Source organism: Lactuca serriola, chromosome 9 (genome assembly GCF_051521515.1).
Source record: "Lactuca serriola cultivar US96UC23 chromosome 9, Lser_US96UC23_V15, whole genome shotgun sequence".
In the NCBI taxonomy this organism is placed as follows: Eukaryota; Viridiplantae; Streptophyta; class Magnoliopsida; order Asterales; family Asteraceae; genus Lactuca; species Lactuca serriola.
The window spans coordinates 171440207-171456781 of NC_136416.1; the positions used below are offsets into that span (position 1 = coordinate 171440207).

The 16575-nt window shown below is 29.5% G+C and overlaps 2 protein-coding genes across 2 annotated transcripts; both read right to left on the reverse strand.

Moving 5' to 3' along the window:
- Positions 1 to 2628: 2628 nt before the first annotated feature.
- On the reverse strand, positions 2629 to 9667 carry LOC145076290 (uncharacterized). The gene is made up of 11 exons (XM_079022221.1): positions 9554 to 9667; positions 9397 to 9441; positions 8591 to 8667; positions 7417 to 7433; positions 6865 to 7122; positions 6390 to 6768; positions 5712 to 6228; positions 5300 to 5441; positions 4440 to 5185; positions 3975 to 4350; positions 2629 to 3845 (listed from the first exon to the last, which is right to left on the reverse strand). The coding sequence occupies exons 1-11, from the start codon at positions 9665 to 9667 to the stop codon at positions 2629 to 2631; spliced, it is 3888 nt and encodes a 1295-aa protein (XP_078878347.1).
- Positions 9668 to 12106: 2439 nt separating this feature from the next.
- Positions 12107 to 16075, reverse strand: LOC145076291 (replication protein A 70 kDa DNA-binding subunit B-like). Its single transcript, XM_079022222.1, has 13 exons — positions 15952 to 16075; positions 14696 to 14703; positions 14489 to 14635; positions 14132 to 14399; positions 13952 to 14012; positions 13702 to 13829; positions 13520 to 13618; positions 13304 to 13362; positions 13026 to 13222; positions 12816 to 12936; positions 12563 to 12742; positions 12409 to 12477; positions 12107 to 12316 (listed from the first exon to the last, which is right to left on the reverse strand). The coding sequence occupies exons 1-13, from the start codon at positions 16073 to 16075 to the stop codon at positions 12107 to 12109; spliced, it is 1671 nt and encodes a 556-aa protein (XP_078878348.1).
- Positions 16076 to 16575: the final 500 nt, after the last annotated feature.

The following is a 16575-nucleotide window of genomic DNA, read 5'->3' on the forward strand; positions in this document are numbered from 1 at the left end:
GGAAAAGTTTAAAATTTGTCCTACCTTTAGCATTTCCTGTGACACACAAGATGTTCCTCGGGCAAGCAATCCAAGGCCCGCAAAAAAAAGTAACCATGGTCTGTTAAATGATGGTAACTATCTTGTACATATTTTTTGCAAATAGATTACAAAGGTCTATTCGGTATGTAAATAATAGGTAAATACAATTGACGACCATCTTTGAGTGGTTTCTTTTGGCGTATAGATCATTAAGATCTATGTATTTACACCTCAAGTTTCTATATGAAATATCGACCTACTTCTACTTTTATTATGAAGTTTGCAAACTGAAATTACTACTTTATAATCATACATGTTTACTTTTCTTATTAATTTGTTTGTGTATATGAGAATTACTATATAAACCAACTTTCTTATACTATTAAGAAAAATATGTACATTAAAAAATGCAACTAACTTTCTGATTACTCTTTTACAGGATTGGATTCCTTTTTTTTTTAATAAAATTATATTTACTTTTATTTTATAACAAAATTGTCATTGGATATGTATGTATGGTAATTCTATTATTACATTTATATACTTTACATTTTTGTGTAGATAGAAAATCTGTATTATTTTTCAAAGTCAAAACAATACGAAACATAAATCAAACAGTCATAGGTCGCTAAACATTGATCATCTTACAAATAGAAAATAAAAAAGCGTGGAATGACATAATTAAAGACAATCAAATCATTTAAAATAAGAACTGTCGAAGAATATGGTAGTTATGCTAAACACTAAATTAATACAATTATGCAGGAATCAATATGATAAAAGTGACAAAAATAAAAATAAGATGGGGAGAACGAGGATAGTCCTTCATAAAGATTCAAATAGAAACCAAAAAGAGAAAAACGTAAAATTCCCAAACTGCCCTTTGATAAGAAAAAAAATTGAAATTACAATGTTCCAAAAGAATGAAAGAACAACAGGATGTTTTAATAAACTAATAAACGAAAGTATGTTGTCATTTTTGCATTTAACTTATGTTGTTTCATCATTGTGTAGGACTTGCATTAGTGATAACAAAATACACAGGGGATGCAGTCACTAGGCGAATCAACATTTGACAATACCTAAACTTTTATGGGTTATCAAAATATAAATGAATCAAGATTACAACTTTTGATATATAAACATACAACACTTACTTAAGATGCATTCAAGAAAACATCAAAGAGAGTTTTAATGTTGAAAGAAAATAAAATACACCAATCAGGATGAAAATGTCAGATGGTATATTATCAAGAGTGAGTTTTGAGTCTTCTAATAGTGATGAACTTTATACGAGTATACTAGAGGATGTTGACATTAATTCCAATATAGCTCTAATACAACAACTTTGTTATTTTGTATTCCAATATGCAAGAAATAACAATATACTTCAATTGTATTTTTTGTTTCACATTCAAGGGTGAGTTTTGAGCCTTTAGTTAACTTGTGCTTTAAGGCAATATTTTTTTAAAAGCAATCCCAATCACCCCCGTTATAAAAATAAATTGTTTTTCATTTTTTTTCACTATGTTTTATACTTTCAACATAATCTTCGTATTGTTCCTTCGGACTCTGGACCTTTGCAGTAACAACATCCATCAAATATTTAAAAATATTTATTGTCATTTGTACAATAAGATATACCAGTCAATGTCATTAAAAACATATTTTTATCTAAAATCATGTAAAAATAGCTTGTTGATCAGTAGTACCGTGATATATATATATATATATATATATATATATATATATATATATATATATATATATATATATATATATATATATACTAGGTTAAAACCCGTGGAACCCACGGGTGCTATTTCTAAATTGAATTTAAAACTTAATTATTTAATAAAATAATATTTCAATAATTCTTATAACTTATAAATTGTAATATTGAATATTTCAATAAATTTTTTAATTTGTAAGTATTTAATTACAAAATAAATGAGAAGTATTTAATTCGGAATGAAGATTTTTGAAAACTCTTTTTTTTGATGCATGATTCTTGTTGGATATATGGAGATGATGCATTACCAATGTGTGTAATGAAATTAACATAAAATACAACAATATGTAATTATAAAAAAATACAGTAATATGATGGATTAAGTGTGATTTGCTAAAATTGAATAAAACGACGTTACAAAAAAGTTGGCTACAAATTTCGAAAAACTTCCTTATAAACAACATTGGAAGTTTTATTTGTGAGTTTGCCATCTTTATCTAAAATTAATAATTTTAATCCCTCTCTGCTCTGAACTCTAGATAAGGCAACATACAATTGTCCATGTGAAAAAACTGGATCTTTCAGAAACAAATCAACCTTTGATAACGATTGTCCTTGACTTTTATTAATAGTCATTGCAAAACATACGGCCAAAGGAAACTGTCTTCTTGTGAATTTGAAGGGAATCTTTTTTTCTGATGGAGTTAAAGACATTCTTGGAATAAAAGTCTGATTTCCAATATTAGTTCCAGTTATTATACGTGCCTCAATAACACGTTTGCCCAATGATAACACCTGTAGTCTTGTGCCATTACATAAGCCGTTTTTCTGATCAATATTTCTCAGTAACATTATTGGAACACCAATTTTTAAAACTAACTTATGATTTGGTAAACCGGATACTTTGAGACCTTTAATACATCAGGAGAGTATAGATTTGCATCAAATTGATCATGGAGAAATTCGGATTCACATATGTTGTCTGAACTTAAATATTCAACTTCATCTCCTGGAAACTTCTTAAGCAAACGGTCGTTTATTTCCCGGACAACTTCATTTTTCAGAGCAAGTATTGCTCTTTCTTGGAAATAATTTATATCGCTATAGTTCTCTAAAATTGAAGGATATACAAACTCAATTAAGGAACCTATAGGATCATGTGAATCGTTAATGAGAATATCATCCGGAATATCGATAATCGTTTCACCGTCGTTTGGACCACCAAGTTTTCCTTCTCCTATATCCAACAACCAATTTGCAAAATCTCTTATTTTTCCTATATCTGATTGATCCCTTCCAACAGTTAGCCTCATATTTTTTGTTAATCTATGGACTTTGCAATGTTCCCATAAATATGAAGAACTCAAAGAAGCATTTACAATGTTCTGTCTACTGCCACCCAGAACAACAGGTAGAATCTGTCTAAAATCTCCTCCAAAGACAATAACTTTCCCTCCAAATGGAATATTTGAGATTGTTGAATTTACGCACCTTAGTAAATCCTTAAAAGTTCGATCTAAAGCTTTAAATGCATGCTTATGGACCATAGGTGCTTCATCCCAAATTATTAAAGAGATTTTTCTTATTAAGCTTGCCAACTCACCGTCTGGATTTATGTTACAAAAAGAATCCTCTGTAAGCTCAAATGGAATTATAAATCGAGAGTGTGCTGTTCTACCACCAGGCAATAATAAGGAAGCAATACCGCTTGAAGCAACATTTAATACAAGATTTCCTTCAGATCTAATTGATGCAGATATTGTTTTCCATAAAAAAGTTTTACCTGTTCCACCATAACCGTAAACAAAGAAGACACCTCGTTTATTTTCTTGAATAGCACTCATGATGTTTAGGAAAATATTACGTTGCTCATTTGTTAATGCAAGAAACATACGATCATAGTCATTCTTTATAACGGGAACGTCGTAATCTAGCTCCTCGGTGATAAGCCGATTGTTTGAAGAAGAAACGGATTCAACATCTGGGTATGACATGTTTTTGAAGTTTTTGAGTGTAGAGTTGTTTCGAAGTAAAATTTGTTGTATTTCGAACAAAGTTAAGTTCTTAAGTTCATTTACTCTGAGTGACAATTCTGCACGAAAATATTAAATAATTAATAAAATTTGTCGTCGATATTTAATAATTTTATTAATAATGATTTAATGGTTGTTGAATAATAAAAATAAATTAATTTTAAAAAAAATAAGAAAAAATGTTATACCTGCAGACTTAAATCTTTGTCGTTGTCTATATAGAATTCCATCTGTCAAATATTCCCATGTATTTTCCCAAACGACCTCTGGTTTTGACATACTATTACACATCAACAATGTAGCAAATAAAAAGCGTAGATAAAAACCAGATCCAGAATGACTTGCTTCTTTAATTGCATCAATGTATTCCTTGTCATCATCTAATAGCCCGAGTGCATAACAAGCATCTCTAAAAGAAGAATGTGTTTGACCATTTACCGTGCGAATATCATCAAATGATGTTGGTCCTTTTACTTTATTTAAAAGAATCCTTAAGAAATATGCCTCACCTAGTTTAGGTGAAACAAAATGAATTCTACCGATGGCTTTTCCTACTTTCCTTCGCTTCCAAAACCGACCATTTAATATCCAAACAAACTTTGTAGGGAATTCAACATATGTGAGTTTTCGTGCTTCACTGTCGATTGCATTACATTCCATCCAAGCTGTGAACTTTGAAGCCGCAACAGAAGGTGAACATCATCAATATCATCGTCTTCACCATATACAATCTGTTGTTGATTAGGAAGATGAAAAGGCAGTCTGACAACAGAAGGATATTTGCAATGAACATCATATGTAAAAATTCGCCATGATGCTTCACATGCTGATAAATATCTACAATCGTAATATTCAGCTATTTCATCGACCGCATCATTATTTTCACATTCATTGTTGGTTGGTACAACAGCAACTGTAGCTCTATCAGGACCCTTATTTATGTATTTAAACAAATACTTTATAGAAGATCCCTGATTGCACCATTCAATATTAATATGTGCCTGATATCTTTTCAATAGATATTTGTTGTATGGAACAACATTTCTATTATCCAACCTTACACCTGATTTTTCTACAAAATGACCATCGTTTCTTCGCCTATATAACGGAAAACCATTCTGATCTACAGACGAATGATTACTGAATTGTTTTGGAAAGTTTTTAGAGCACTTTTTATCCACCATGCATGGACAATTCATATTTTCAGCTCCACATGGACCATGAATCATAAACTCATTTACAAGTGAATATAATTCAGGATCTTCGATTCTGTCTGGTATCTCTACTGAAATTATCGGATCGATAAGTTCAACAGTTGGTAGCTTGTTGTCAGAATGCATGAATAGACATATATGACTATGCGGCAAACCTCTTTTTTGGAATTCAATTATATAAACATCTGAAAAAGAATTTGCCAAAAAAAAGTAAAAAGTGATTAGATATTAAAACATTTTTAAAATATAATAATAAGATCAATGTTTTATAAAAAATTTAAAAATATTGTTTTAATTACATGCTTGAACTTTGCCGACAATTTGATTATCCCTTAAGTCTTTAATGAATGCATCAAGCTTGATCTTGAACAACCTACATAGTATATCAGGTCTGTCTTCTGGTTGAAGTGAAGTATCCTTAAGAAACCTTTTAATCTCAGTCTATTTGGGATTACACGTAAAGGTTATGAAGAAATCAGGATATCCAAACCATTTGCATAGTGACATGGTATCCAAATAGTTTTGCAGCATATAACATGCACCTCCGGTAAAGGATGAAGGTAATATGACACATTGGCCGACATTCGAGATATCAGTCGTTCCTTGAGCTTTTTGGTTACGTAAATTTTCATAAGAATCACATCTAAGAACATGTTGTTGCCTACGTATGTAGTACATTCTCTCCATTTCCATCATAGTGTAGGCACCTACCAGAAATTGTTGAAACAACCTTCTTGAATTAAGTATGAGAGAAAACGAATGATCTCTGTCTTGAATCCTATAAGCGAAATATTCTCTCATTGTACATTTCTCACGCTTGCTGTTGTTCGTAAATGACACACCTCTATGAAGAATGTCAACACTATAACCATCATCCCCATATGGAAATAGCAATGGATATTGGAGAGGAAGATACGAGGGATGCAATTCACTGATACGTTGTAGACAACCATTTTTTGTCTGAACGACGATATCCCTCTTCTCGATTGAATCTGAAATGTCACCAATTATTAAAGCAGCAACCTCAGAAGTAGTCGGTAGGTTATATGTTCTTCCATCTTGCTCCCTTCTCCCGATAAGTCGTAATTTCATATCAACTTCTAGATTTTTCTGAAAAGTATCTCTTACCATCCTATAAGATCTAACCAACACATTATTTGAATCCAACATCACCTTAATATCTTCAATAATATCACTATCAGTTGATGTTGATTGATCCTTTTCACCACTAAAACAAATATATTTATAAATAATATTAGTAAAATATATATATATATATATATATATATTAATAATAATACTAAATTATGAATAAGAAGTTTGAGAAAATACCGAAAACATCTTTGTCTATTTGTAATTTCGTTGTCAGTGTCATAAATGTATAACTACGAGAATTTTGGTTCCGATCCTTTTGCTGGCAAAAGACTTCCAATACTATGATAATTTTGACCACCCAATCTGAAAATGTATGGAGCGTTTCCTCTATTGATTGAAGAATCAATTTTACCACTCATCGACGTGAAAGAAAACATTGAATTGTAACGTCGAATGTTTTTCATGAAATGTTTGCTTTTTGAGTCCATATTTCGGAACATTCTTTCATAAGTCGGGGGTGCATTCTTTAAATCTGGAAGTTGAACTTTGCCGTAACCACAACATAATGAATAATCCGTGTTTCCCTTTTCTTTACCTCTAATGGATTCATTTCTCCATAACTTTGCACGCCATGTTTGACATACAACAACTTGATCACTATGATCCAAATATTCTGTAAAATAAAAGCGTTGAATAAAATATCAATGAATTTTATAATTATATACAACATAGTATTTGAAATGTAAAATGGATATTATTTTTTGATTACCATTTGAGATACCAACTATAAGATTTTCATTGTTCACTTGATGTATATTTTCTACATCTTCTGTCAGATCAATCAATGGGATAGGGGATAAATGTCTTGTCTTTGTTTTTAATTTATGACATCCTGGATTTAACTTGATTGATGATGAAGAAGTTGTTACTGTGGATGCATTTTTTGATGTCATTTCATTTGAAAGTACATGGTACTGTCTTTTGTTTGCTAACTTGGAAGTGGTATATTTATCGAAACTGATGATATCTGACCAAAAAAAAATTTATATATTAAATAAATAAATAATTATATATATATATATATATATATATATATATATATATATATATATATATATATATCACAATTATATACATAATGGATAATAGTATATTTTAAAAACCATAAATAATTACCATTTCTATTGTTAGATAACGGATTTATAACATTTGTAATGTTAGAAAATGGAGTTCTAACATCTGTAAAGGAAGGGCAGTATTGTATGGTTGTGTTATGCTTTGGAGGTGTTGTAAATGTATTAACATTTTGAGTTTGACGAACAATGTTGATTGATTGATCTGCAAATAGAAATAAATTATAAAACTTGTAAATATATGTATAGAACAATATAACAGTATTTTTGAACAAATATTGTAATGATGTACTTGGAACGTTCGATGTTGTTTTTATTTTCTTCGATCTTTTATTTTCCAAATATATTTTTCTTTGTCTTCTTTTCTCTCTGGCCTGCATGTGGTACATGTTACTGTTGTTTTCTGCATAAGAAGACATAGGTTAGGATATGAAATGTGAAATTATGTACATAATATGTTTATATAATACAATTGAAGTTAGTTAGAATTAAATAAATAATGATAATAAAGTAAATGTATTTAAAAAGTTACCTTTATTAATTTGTTTATTAAAATGTGTAACAAAATTTGCAAATATTAATTTACTCTTTTATAATATATTTTAAACAAATTAGTAAATTGAAGATTTTAAAAATATTAAATAGTATAAAATAGAAAATATATTTGTTTATATTGTGTAAAAGAGACTTTAAATAAAAATATTAAAGTTAACATGAGTCGGATTGTAGATATGGGTCCGAAAATAAGATTTGAAGCGGAAGCTTGTGTTGTAGTTGCAGAAATAACTCCATCAAAAGAAGTCTGGATGTTTGTTTACAACGACTCCAATCTTCCATAGACGGTCGTCGAAGATTAGCAGTCAATGACTGTCCTCGATTCCCCCTAAATCGATCGTAATCAACAACGCATGAAAGGGAACCTAGAAAATCGTGGAGATCTATGATACCGTGTAATCGTCCGATTTGGTCTCCGTCAGGATTGAAAAATACGATCCGAAGGTAGACTCTCCTTCTTGCTGTTCCACAATCAATTATTTCCCTGATGAGCATCATGACTCATCATCCTCATTTCCAACCTAGGGTTTATTCGATTTAAATCTGCTGTTTCCCCAATTTCAACCAATCGTGGGTTCGGATGATATCAGGGGTTAAAACCCTAGATCTCCATGGAATCAATGAAGGTAAAATTATGTGATACACGATAATCGTGATGATTATAAATTGCTTATTGATCTTAAACATCTATTCCCGCTTATTTTTTTACGATTAGAAAAACATCTATTCCAGCATATTGATTATTGTTGTAAATTTCAACCATAAATTCATAGAGAAAACAAAGTGATCTAAACTCATAATACTAACCTGACATATGGATATGGAAATCTTGCAGGTAGAACTGGAATGAGGATTAGAACTTTAATGAAGCATTTTGATGTAAGCTTAATGAAAAAAAAAAATCGCAGAAGCAATTGAACATTAAGAAGACGAATGAGGTGTTTCAAAATTTTGGATTTCACGTTTTGAGGTAAAGTTATATGCTTGAATATTGGAAAAAGATTACGATTTTATGATTTTATTGTTGTTGGATCTTTATTAGATATAATTTTGTTCCTGATTTTTTGGAATTTAAAAGATTACAACTAAAAATTAGTTTAATATTCGAATTTCATCTAAAAAGGGAGTATAGAATATTAGGAAATAGTAAATTGAATATAGGTTATTTATAGAAGATAAGTAAATATGCTGCAACCATTACAAAAATGTATGAATTAATTGAAGAGAATCAAAGATATAAATTTTGTTTACAATTGGTTATTGATTATTTATTAAAAATAACATATTTATCGTGAGAAAAATAATAGTTATTCTAAATAATAGACATAAATGTTCCATGTTTAAAATAATCAACATAAATATTATAAATAATAGACAATAAGAACACAACACATAGAAGTTGGTTTCTATTAAATGTAATTATTCAAATCTTGTATCTAGATTACATAAATGGTCACTACATTTTAAAACTTAACTTACATCTTCCACTTTTAAATATAGCAAAACATGAAGAGGTTAAAAAAGAACAGGGTGTCATTTTATGGGTTCCTGTTTATAAAGAAGCCATCGATTACAACAGCTTTGTATAAATATAATATAAAAATTAGTTATACCATTTTTCCGATAACCAAATTGTGCATTATCTTCTTTTCAATTTTCTTAATTAACAAAAAATTTAGATTATGTAACGGATAAACATCAGCATTCCTACATCTAAACATTCACGTCAATCCTAAATAGGCTTACATCACCTACAACGATTGGACATACCAATCGATTGCAGCCGGTTACATACACCAAGAACCCTTCGCCCTTTCGCAACGCATTTAATACCCCTCTACACCACTCAACAGCTTCGACCTTCTTATAAATCACAAACCCCATAACATCTACATACCACATCCAATCACACTACCCATCGGAAAACCAAAAGCCAAAACCACTCCCACAAAATGAAACCGGCTGAAATGGAAAGCATCATTCATATGCTGATTGGCCAGGCGGAGGAAGAGCTGGCCGCTTTAACAAACCTCGAAAGCGATTTCTACTTCAACCAGGAGATGAAGAACGAACTGCTGGAGAACATGAGCCGCCGACCAAAGTACACCAACTACCTAGATATGAAGGAAGTCATCAACAACAGTACGTACGTGGCATCAAAAAGAATCATGGCGATTTACAGTCTAAAGAAGGAAACTGAAACGACCATCCAGGAGCTCAGGAAACTACTCAAAACACTTTCAGAAGATGATCAGCCATATATGGACTGATCAAAAACAAAAAAAATCTCCAACTCTTTTGTCATCTTATTATCCATGGTCTCTTTAAATCGTTTTCTCTTTTGATGCTATGCTTATGAACAGATGCATGGTTCAGCCTTGTATTCACCTTTAAGAAATATAATCTATCGTTTATGTCTATTTTGTCATTCCATATATAAACCGTAATGCACACACACAATAAACCACATGTGAAGCACGTTTATGAAGTTTTATTCTCCTGGAAATTGTCTATTCCGTTGTCAGGTACTAAACCGTACCTTTTGCTTTTCAACATAAAGTGATAATTTTGTCACATTACCAACTCTCTTCAACATAAATATAGATAAGAAACACCAATTATGTATGTATTCACATTTGCATCTGTTTTATCTCCTCAACATAGAGAAAACAACAAACCAAAAAGGTTTCATCCGACCCCCGCATCGCGGGGGCTCCCCATCTAGTTTATGATATTTAGAGGTTACATAGAAACCAATGAAAGTACATTGTCATTAAAGGAATGTTCCATTAATATTAAACCAAAAAACATTTTAAAGTACAATGGTATAACCATAAGATTTAAATGGTTTAAAATGAAAAAAAGTAGGATTCATCAATATGATGAAAAAAATTATCAAGTAAACAGCCGTTAAAGGGAATGTTACATTCTAAAAAATAACATAATAATGATTTTTACTGGTTAAAGGGAAACCAATGAAAGTAAAATGTTGTAGTATTGACTATTGAGTAGTTTTTTTTTTAGTTTAAGAGGAATACCAACAAAGTTTTCATTTTTTTTAATACAAATTAGATAAAGCACAAATTAAGCACCCTCAATCACAATATAATTTCACCTGTAAAAGTATCAAAGTATCAAGCTCGAGATAGCTTTATTAGTTTCTCCAAAAAGGATAAAATACAGGCATGGAAAATAGCCTAAAGTCTTATATGGCAATATGTATATTAATTTAATAGTTCATTTTTTTTTGGATTTAGATCGTTCCATTTGTTCCACTAAGATGCATAGGATGATAACAATGTACTTAATTGATATTGAAATGTCATGACTTTCTTTCTGGAGGTATGTTTTCAAATTATTCAACCAATTTATGTACTTATCTTTATCTTTAATGTGTTTAGAATTTAGTGTTATAAAAACAAATAAAATAATTTAAATTAGCTTATTGCGTGCTTGATGAATTGAAGTTGATTTTTCTAGGATTCGTCAACACTATTAACATGTTTTATGAAAATGACTTTTGCTGTCTTTTTTGTTGACTCAAAAAAACTTTTGCATTCTTTTTACTTGTACTTATTATAGCATCCTAATTTCATTTATTATTATCACAAAATTGTAGTTTCATATATATACCAAGTTATAACAATATAATCCAAATGTAAAACAATTTTCATTGTATAATAAGGTAAACTTTTATAAGTATAATAGGGGTAAAATGGGTAAAATAGTAATTTTTTCAATAAATAACATATTAGACTTCATTTATTTTACTTTTTAAATAAAAGAACCAATATTTGCTAATTAAGAGTGTAAATAAAAAGTATTTACAAAACAAAAATTCAATATAAAAATAAAACATACTACTACACCAGTAGATACGAATAGCAATACATTTCAAAGGGGAAAATAAACAATAGCATTATGCTTAAAGGAAGAGACAACAAAGGCATTATAGTTTTTAACTAAAAGGGGTAGCCAAAAAATCATAAAAACTTTATACTAATTAACAACCTGGATGAGCTGTAACATTTGAACAATAATAACCCCATATGCAATATCGGCCAAAAATTTAAAATATTAAGAAAAAATTTAAAAAATATTTACAAGCAAATAAACTTCAAAATATATTTTATTTGAGTTATAACCAAAAGCAACTAACTTGTCCACTTTAAAAACAATAAAAGTATCCAAAAATATTCAAAACCAAAAATATTTCACATCCTAAATACCCCAAAATAAAAATCATACCAAGCAATCAAAATATCTTTATAACCAAAACAAATGATCAAAACATATTAAATGTGTCTTATAACCGATAGAAACTCACTTTTCCATTTTTGGAATCAAGAGTGGAGTTTCCTCTGCGGTTGACTTTCTTTTAGCCTTAGTTGAACTTAAATCATATCCAGAATCAACATCATAAATTTCTTGGAGGTTGCGCTTCAAATCACCTGATACTTTGCTTGGACTTGTTGCGGTTGACTTATCAACTGTTGAGGGTGTAAAACTTTCGTCTGTTTGTGAGATCACATCCTAATTTAAAAAAAATATATATAATAATAACTGTTTAATTCCTAAAAAAAATAACTAATATAATTAAAAGTTTATAAAATAAAATGAAAAACCTTTTGAACAGGCTGTACAACATCATCGGATTCCAAAGCAACTTGATTTAAGGAGACAGATTGAATACTCTAAAAAATAAAATGGAAATATGTTAATCGTTATGTACTTTAATAGTAAAGAATTGTAAATTTTCAACAATAAAAGATTACATACCATAAGTTCTATTTTACTTTCCAATTCAGAAACAATGGACATATCTTCTGTAACTCTGAGAACTGTGTAGATGTTATTATAGTTGTTGACATTGTATTCTGTAATATCTACAACAAAACCAAACTTGCGGTTTTTCAACACGTTAAGTTGCATTGGAAATAGGGCATCACTGTCTCCGGCCTGTAAGATATATTTTAATAAATTAAAAAAATAAAGTAAATGTTTTCTGATTTTAAAGGTATGAATAATATACCGCATCATGTATCTTTTTCAACTCGTAGGCACTTATATTTAACAATATCCTTGCTTCCCTATCAAAAAGAGTCAATCCAATGGTTCCAGTACAATCTTGTACGTTAATTGGAATTATATACCTAAAACAAAAAAAATTATGTCATTGTTAGTGTTGTTTTAAGATTGACAAAATTAATAGAAATAAATATGTCTATACTTTATAACTGACTGAAATTCAGATTTTTTGCATTGTGCATTTGTACACTCGACAACCATAGTTTCTGAAATTCCCTCAGGGTTGGTATACGAATGATTGGTTTTGGGAACAGGGATAATTTTTTTTCCACATTTTTTGCATGCTTCATAATACCATGGTAGATTCTGCCTTATATTAACAATGGAAGCAACTAATAAAAACTTCATTTCCTGTATCATATCAAATGTAAAACTTATTAAAATAAATTATGCAAAAATAAAATGTAAAACATATCAAATAATGCAATATACCTTAATTGGTTCGGTGATCTCACAGACTGTTTTTAATGGAAAATTACCCTTAAAGTCATCTGTATATGAAGAAGAGTAGCTTTGAAGTATAGTTATGCTTTTTTCAGTTATACCGAAATTGTCATGACATTTCAACCTGTAATGTTTAATTTAGATTCATGAATATTAGGTTTTGTGTTTTTTTAAGTTAAAATACATTATAAAAAAATAAAAAACAATTAGAAACTAACTTATTTTTAAACTCATTTATTTCATAAATGTTAGAATTTATGAACAATTTCGTTACTTCAAAATGACTTTTAGCTTCACCAAGACCTGGAAAAAATGTATATCCAATTAATAAAAATTATATAAAAACAGTAATTATAAACATCTATATATAAAGACTGAATACAAACCATTCCAAATGTTTAGCTTCAAAAATTGCATCACGATAACAACAAAATTAACCGTCGGGTTATTTTTTAGGTATTCTGAAATTTGATATGATTGACTTCCAAAAATAGTAACCTTCAGATGTACAGAACTAAATAAACCATAAAATAGTATATTAATATTAATTTGTGATTAATTAAAGATAATAAATAATAAATAAATAATAAAATATAATCTCACTCTAGGTTGCTAAGAGTGAGTTTTATATAATACTTGGATGGTACTGGATTTGAAGTTTCAAGAGGCCTAAATGACACGATATGTCCAATAACATCTACACAACAGATAACACAACAAAAAGTTTTGAATTAAATTCGTAATATTTAAATAATAAAATGTATAACCAAAAAAACAAATGATAAAAAATGATTTTATTAATATTTTATGACTAACCAAAGAATGTGTCTCTTGGGTATGTTTGTTCTATGATAGAATTAAAGTCAACAAACATAAATCCATTGACCGGACCCGAGAAATCATCACATTTTTTTAGGATGCTTTTCCAATCCAAAGTTAAGGTCTGTTTATGACCTGTATAACTAAAACCATTAGTAACAACAACCATATTGGGTTTTATAACTATATAACTTTCATCTTCCTTTAAAAGATGACGAAATCTGGAGAAATTCTGATTGAAGACACGAGCTTGGTATTGTGTACCCTGTTTAAAAAAAAAATTAAAAATTATTATGTTCATGAAACATGTCTAATATTGAATGATGAATAAAAAATACATCAAATACAACAAACTTCCTCGTCCATGATGATCATTTCAATCGAACAAACTTTATTATTTCTGACAAAGTTCCAAATTTTAAGCACCCGAACCTTGATATGCGATTTTTCATCTATCTGGTCAATGTTATTTAGGTAAACCTTATTTCCTATTTCCATTTTCTGCAAGAAATTTAATCATTATAGAATTGTAAGGAAAATTAGCAACCTTTTAGAATGTACAGAACATCCTAACCAATAAGTAAAACAGAAAAATTAAAAATCAACACATGACAATAACAACTGACTTAATGTACTCATAAATTTTTAAATTCAATAATTCATTTTATAATAAAATGGAATACAAACAAAAACAAATAATTCATATGAAATAATGTTTTAGATTGAATAAAAGTTTATATAATAAGATGGAACACAAATATAAAATAAACATGAAAATGACAATTATACCGAAAATGCCCCTGCAACATACTAACACTAACAGATAACATAACAATGAGTAAAACAGAAAAATTAAAAATCAACACATGACAATAACAACTGACTTAATATACTCATAAATTTTTAAATTCAATATTTTTTTAAGATTGTATTTAGATAAATACAAACAAATTTTAAAATTTCATACCATCAAAACAAAAGTTACTATGCACATCTGAAAAAGACTATTTTTAATTTTTTTAAAGAAAATGAACTTGTAATGTTCATTAGTTTTTCGTCTTTTAAACTGAAAAGGTAGAAGAAGTAGACGATTAAGAAGAATTACAAAAAAGAAGAAGAAGAATAGAAATCATACAATGAAAACGTGATAAATACAGATAAATAAGAACATGGAGGGAATAGAAATATTTGTAATTCTGATTTTTGAATACACTAACCTGATATTTAATTCTTGAAGCGTTGCAGAATCACAAAGAATGAAGAAGAATACGTTTGTTGTGGTTTCTATGGAGCAGAATTGTTATGGAGCAGAATGGTAAAAACAAAATAACCGTATAAATGATATTTACGTTTGCTGAAAAATACTGCAGATTTTTAGGGATTTAATGATTGCAATATATTGAATTTGCAATCAAAATAAACAAACTTTCAAATTTAATCGTGATTTTCGAATCTGATTATTGATTAACATATTTTTTCAAATTATTTCCATAATCTTTATTCATTTAAAATTAATGCTTGAATATTTTGAATGCAGTTGACAGCTAAAATTTCCTGATTTATTGCATCAGTTTGAACTTTGATTCAATTTCCGGATTCAATGGCATTTACGTAAATATAGAAGAAAAAATGAGTAAGAAAACTCGATTTTGGGGGTCCTTAGAGAGTGACACGTGGCAGAGTTCTACTTATTTATTAGAATTAGGATATATATATATATATATATATATATATATATATATATATATATATATATATATATATATATATATATATATATATATATCACGGAAATGCATTCTTCCCAACCGTACAACCAGTCAAAGTTCCAATCTTCGTGTTCCAACAACTCCTCCTTTCTCTCTCTCTTTCGCTTTCACAAGCATACAAATACACAAACTGCCGACTTGTTTTCATCAAATTCTCTTTCATTGACTCCATTTAAGTTCAACTCTGTTTCTCTCTCCCTCTCTCCGTGGAATTAATGGAGAAAACCGGAGGTGACTGGAAAGAGAAACAGGTAATACAATATCACTCTTTATCGGAACGGAAAACTCCACCGGAAGACGTCAAGCTCGCTGCAATCGCCGTTAGCCTGAATATACGTTTGAGATCAGCCGACATGGCTATCCCTATGCAAGAGCGTGCCCTTTGTCTCACCAGATCGCTCATCGATTCTTCCTCTTCGCGTCGTCCTAATCTCACTCTTCTCGCTCGTTCTCTCAAAAAGGTAACTCTCTCTCTCTCTCTCTATAATTCGATGAAGTATTTCGTGAACTGAATGTGAAAAACGATAGGAGTTTGATCGGTGGTACGGACCGGCATGGCACTGTGTAGCGGGGAAGAGTTTCGGGTCGTTTGTGACGCACTCGCCGGGAGGATTTTTGTATTTCTCTGTGGATTCCTACTCTTTTCTTCTATTCAAAACAGAGGTTCATTTG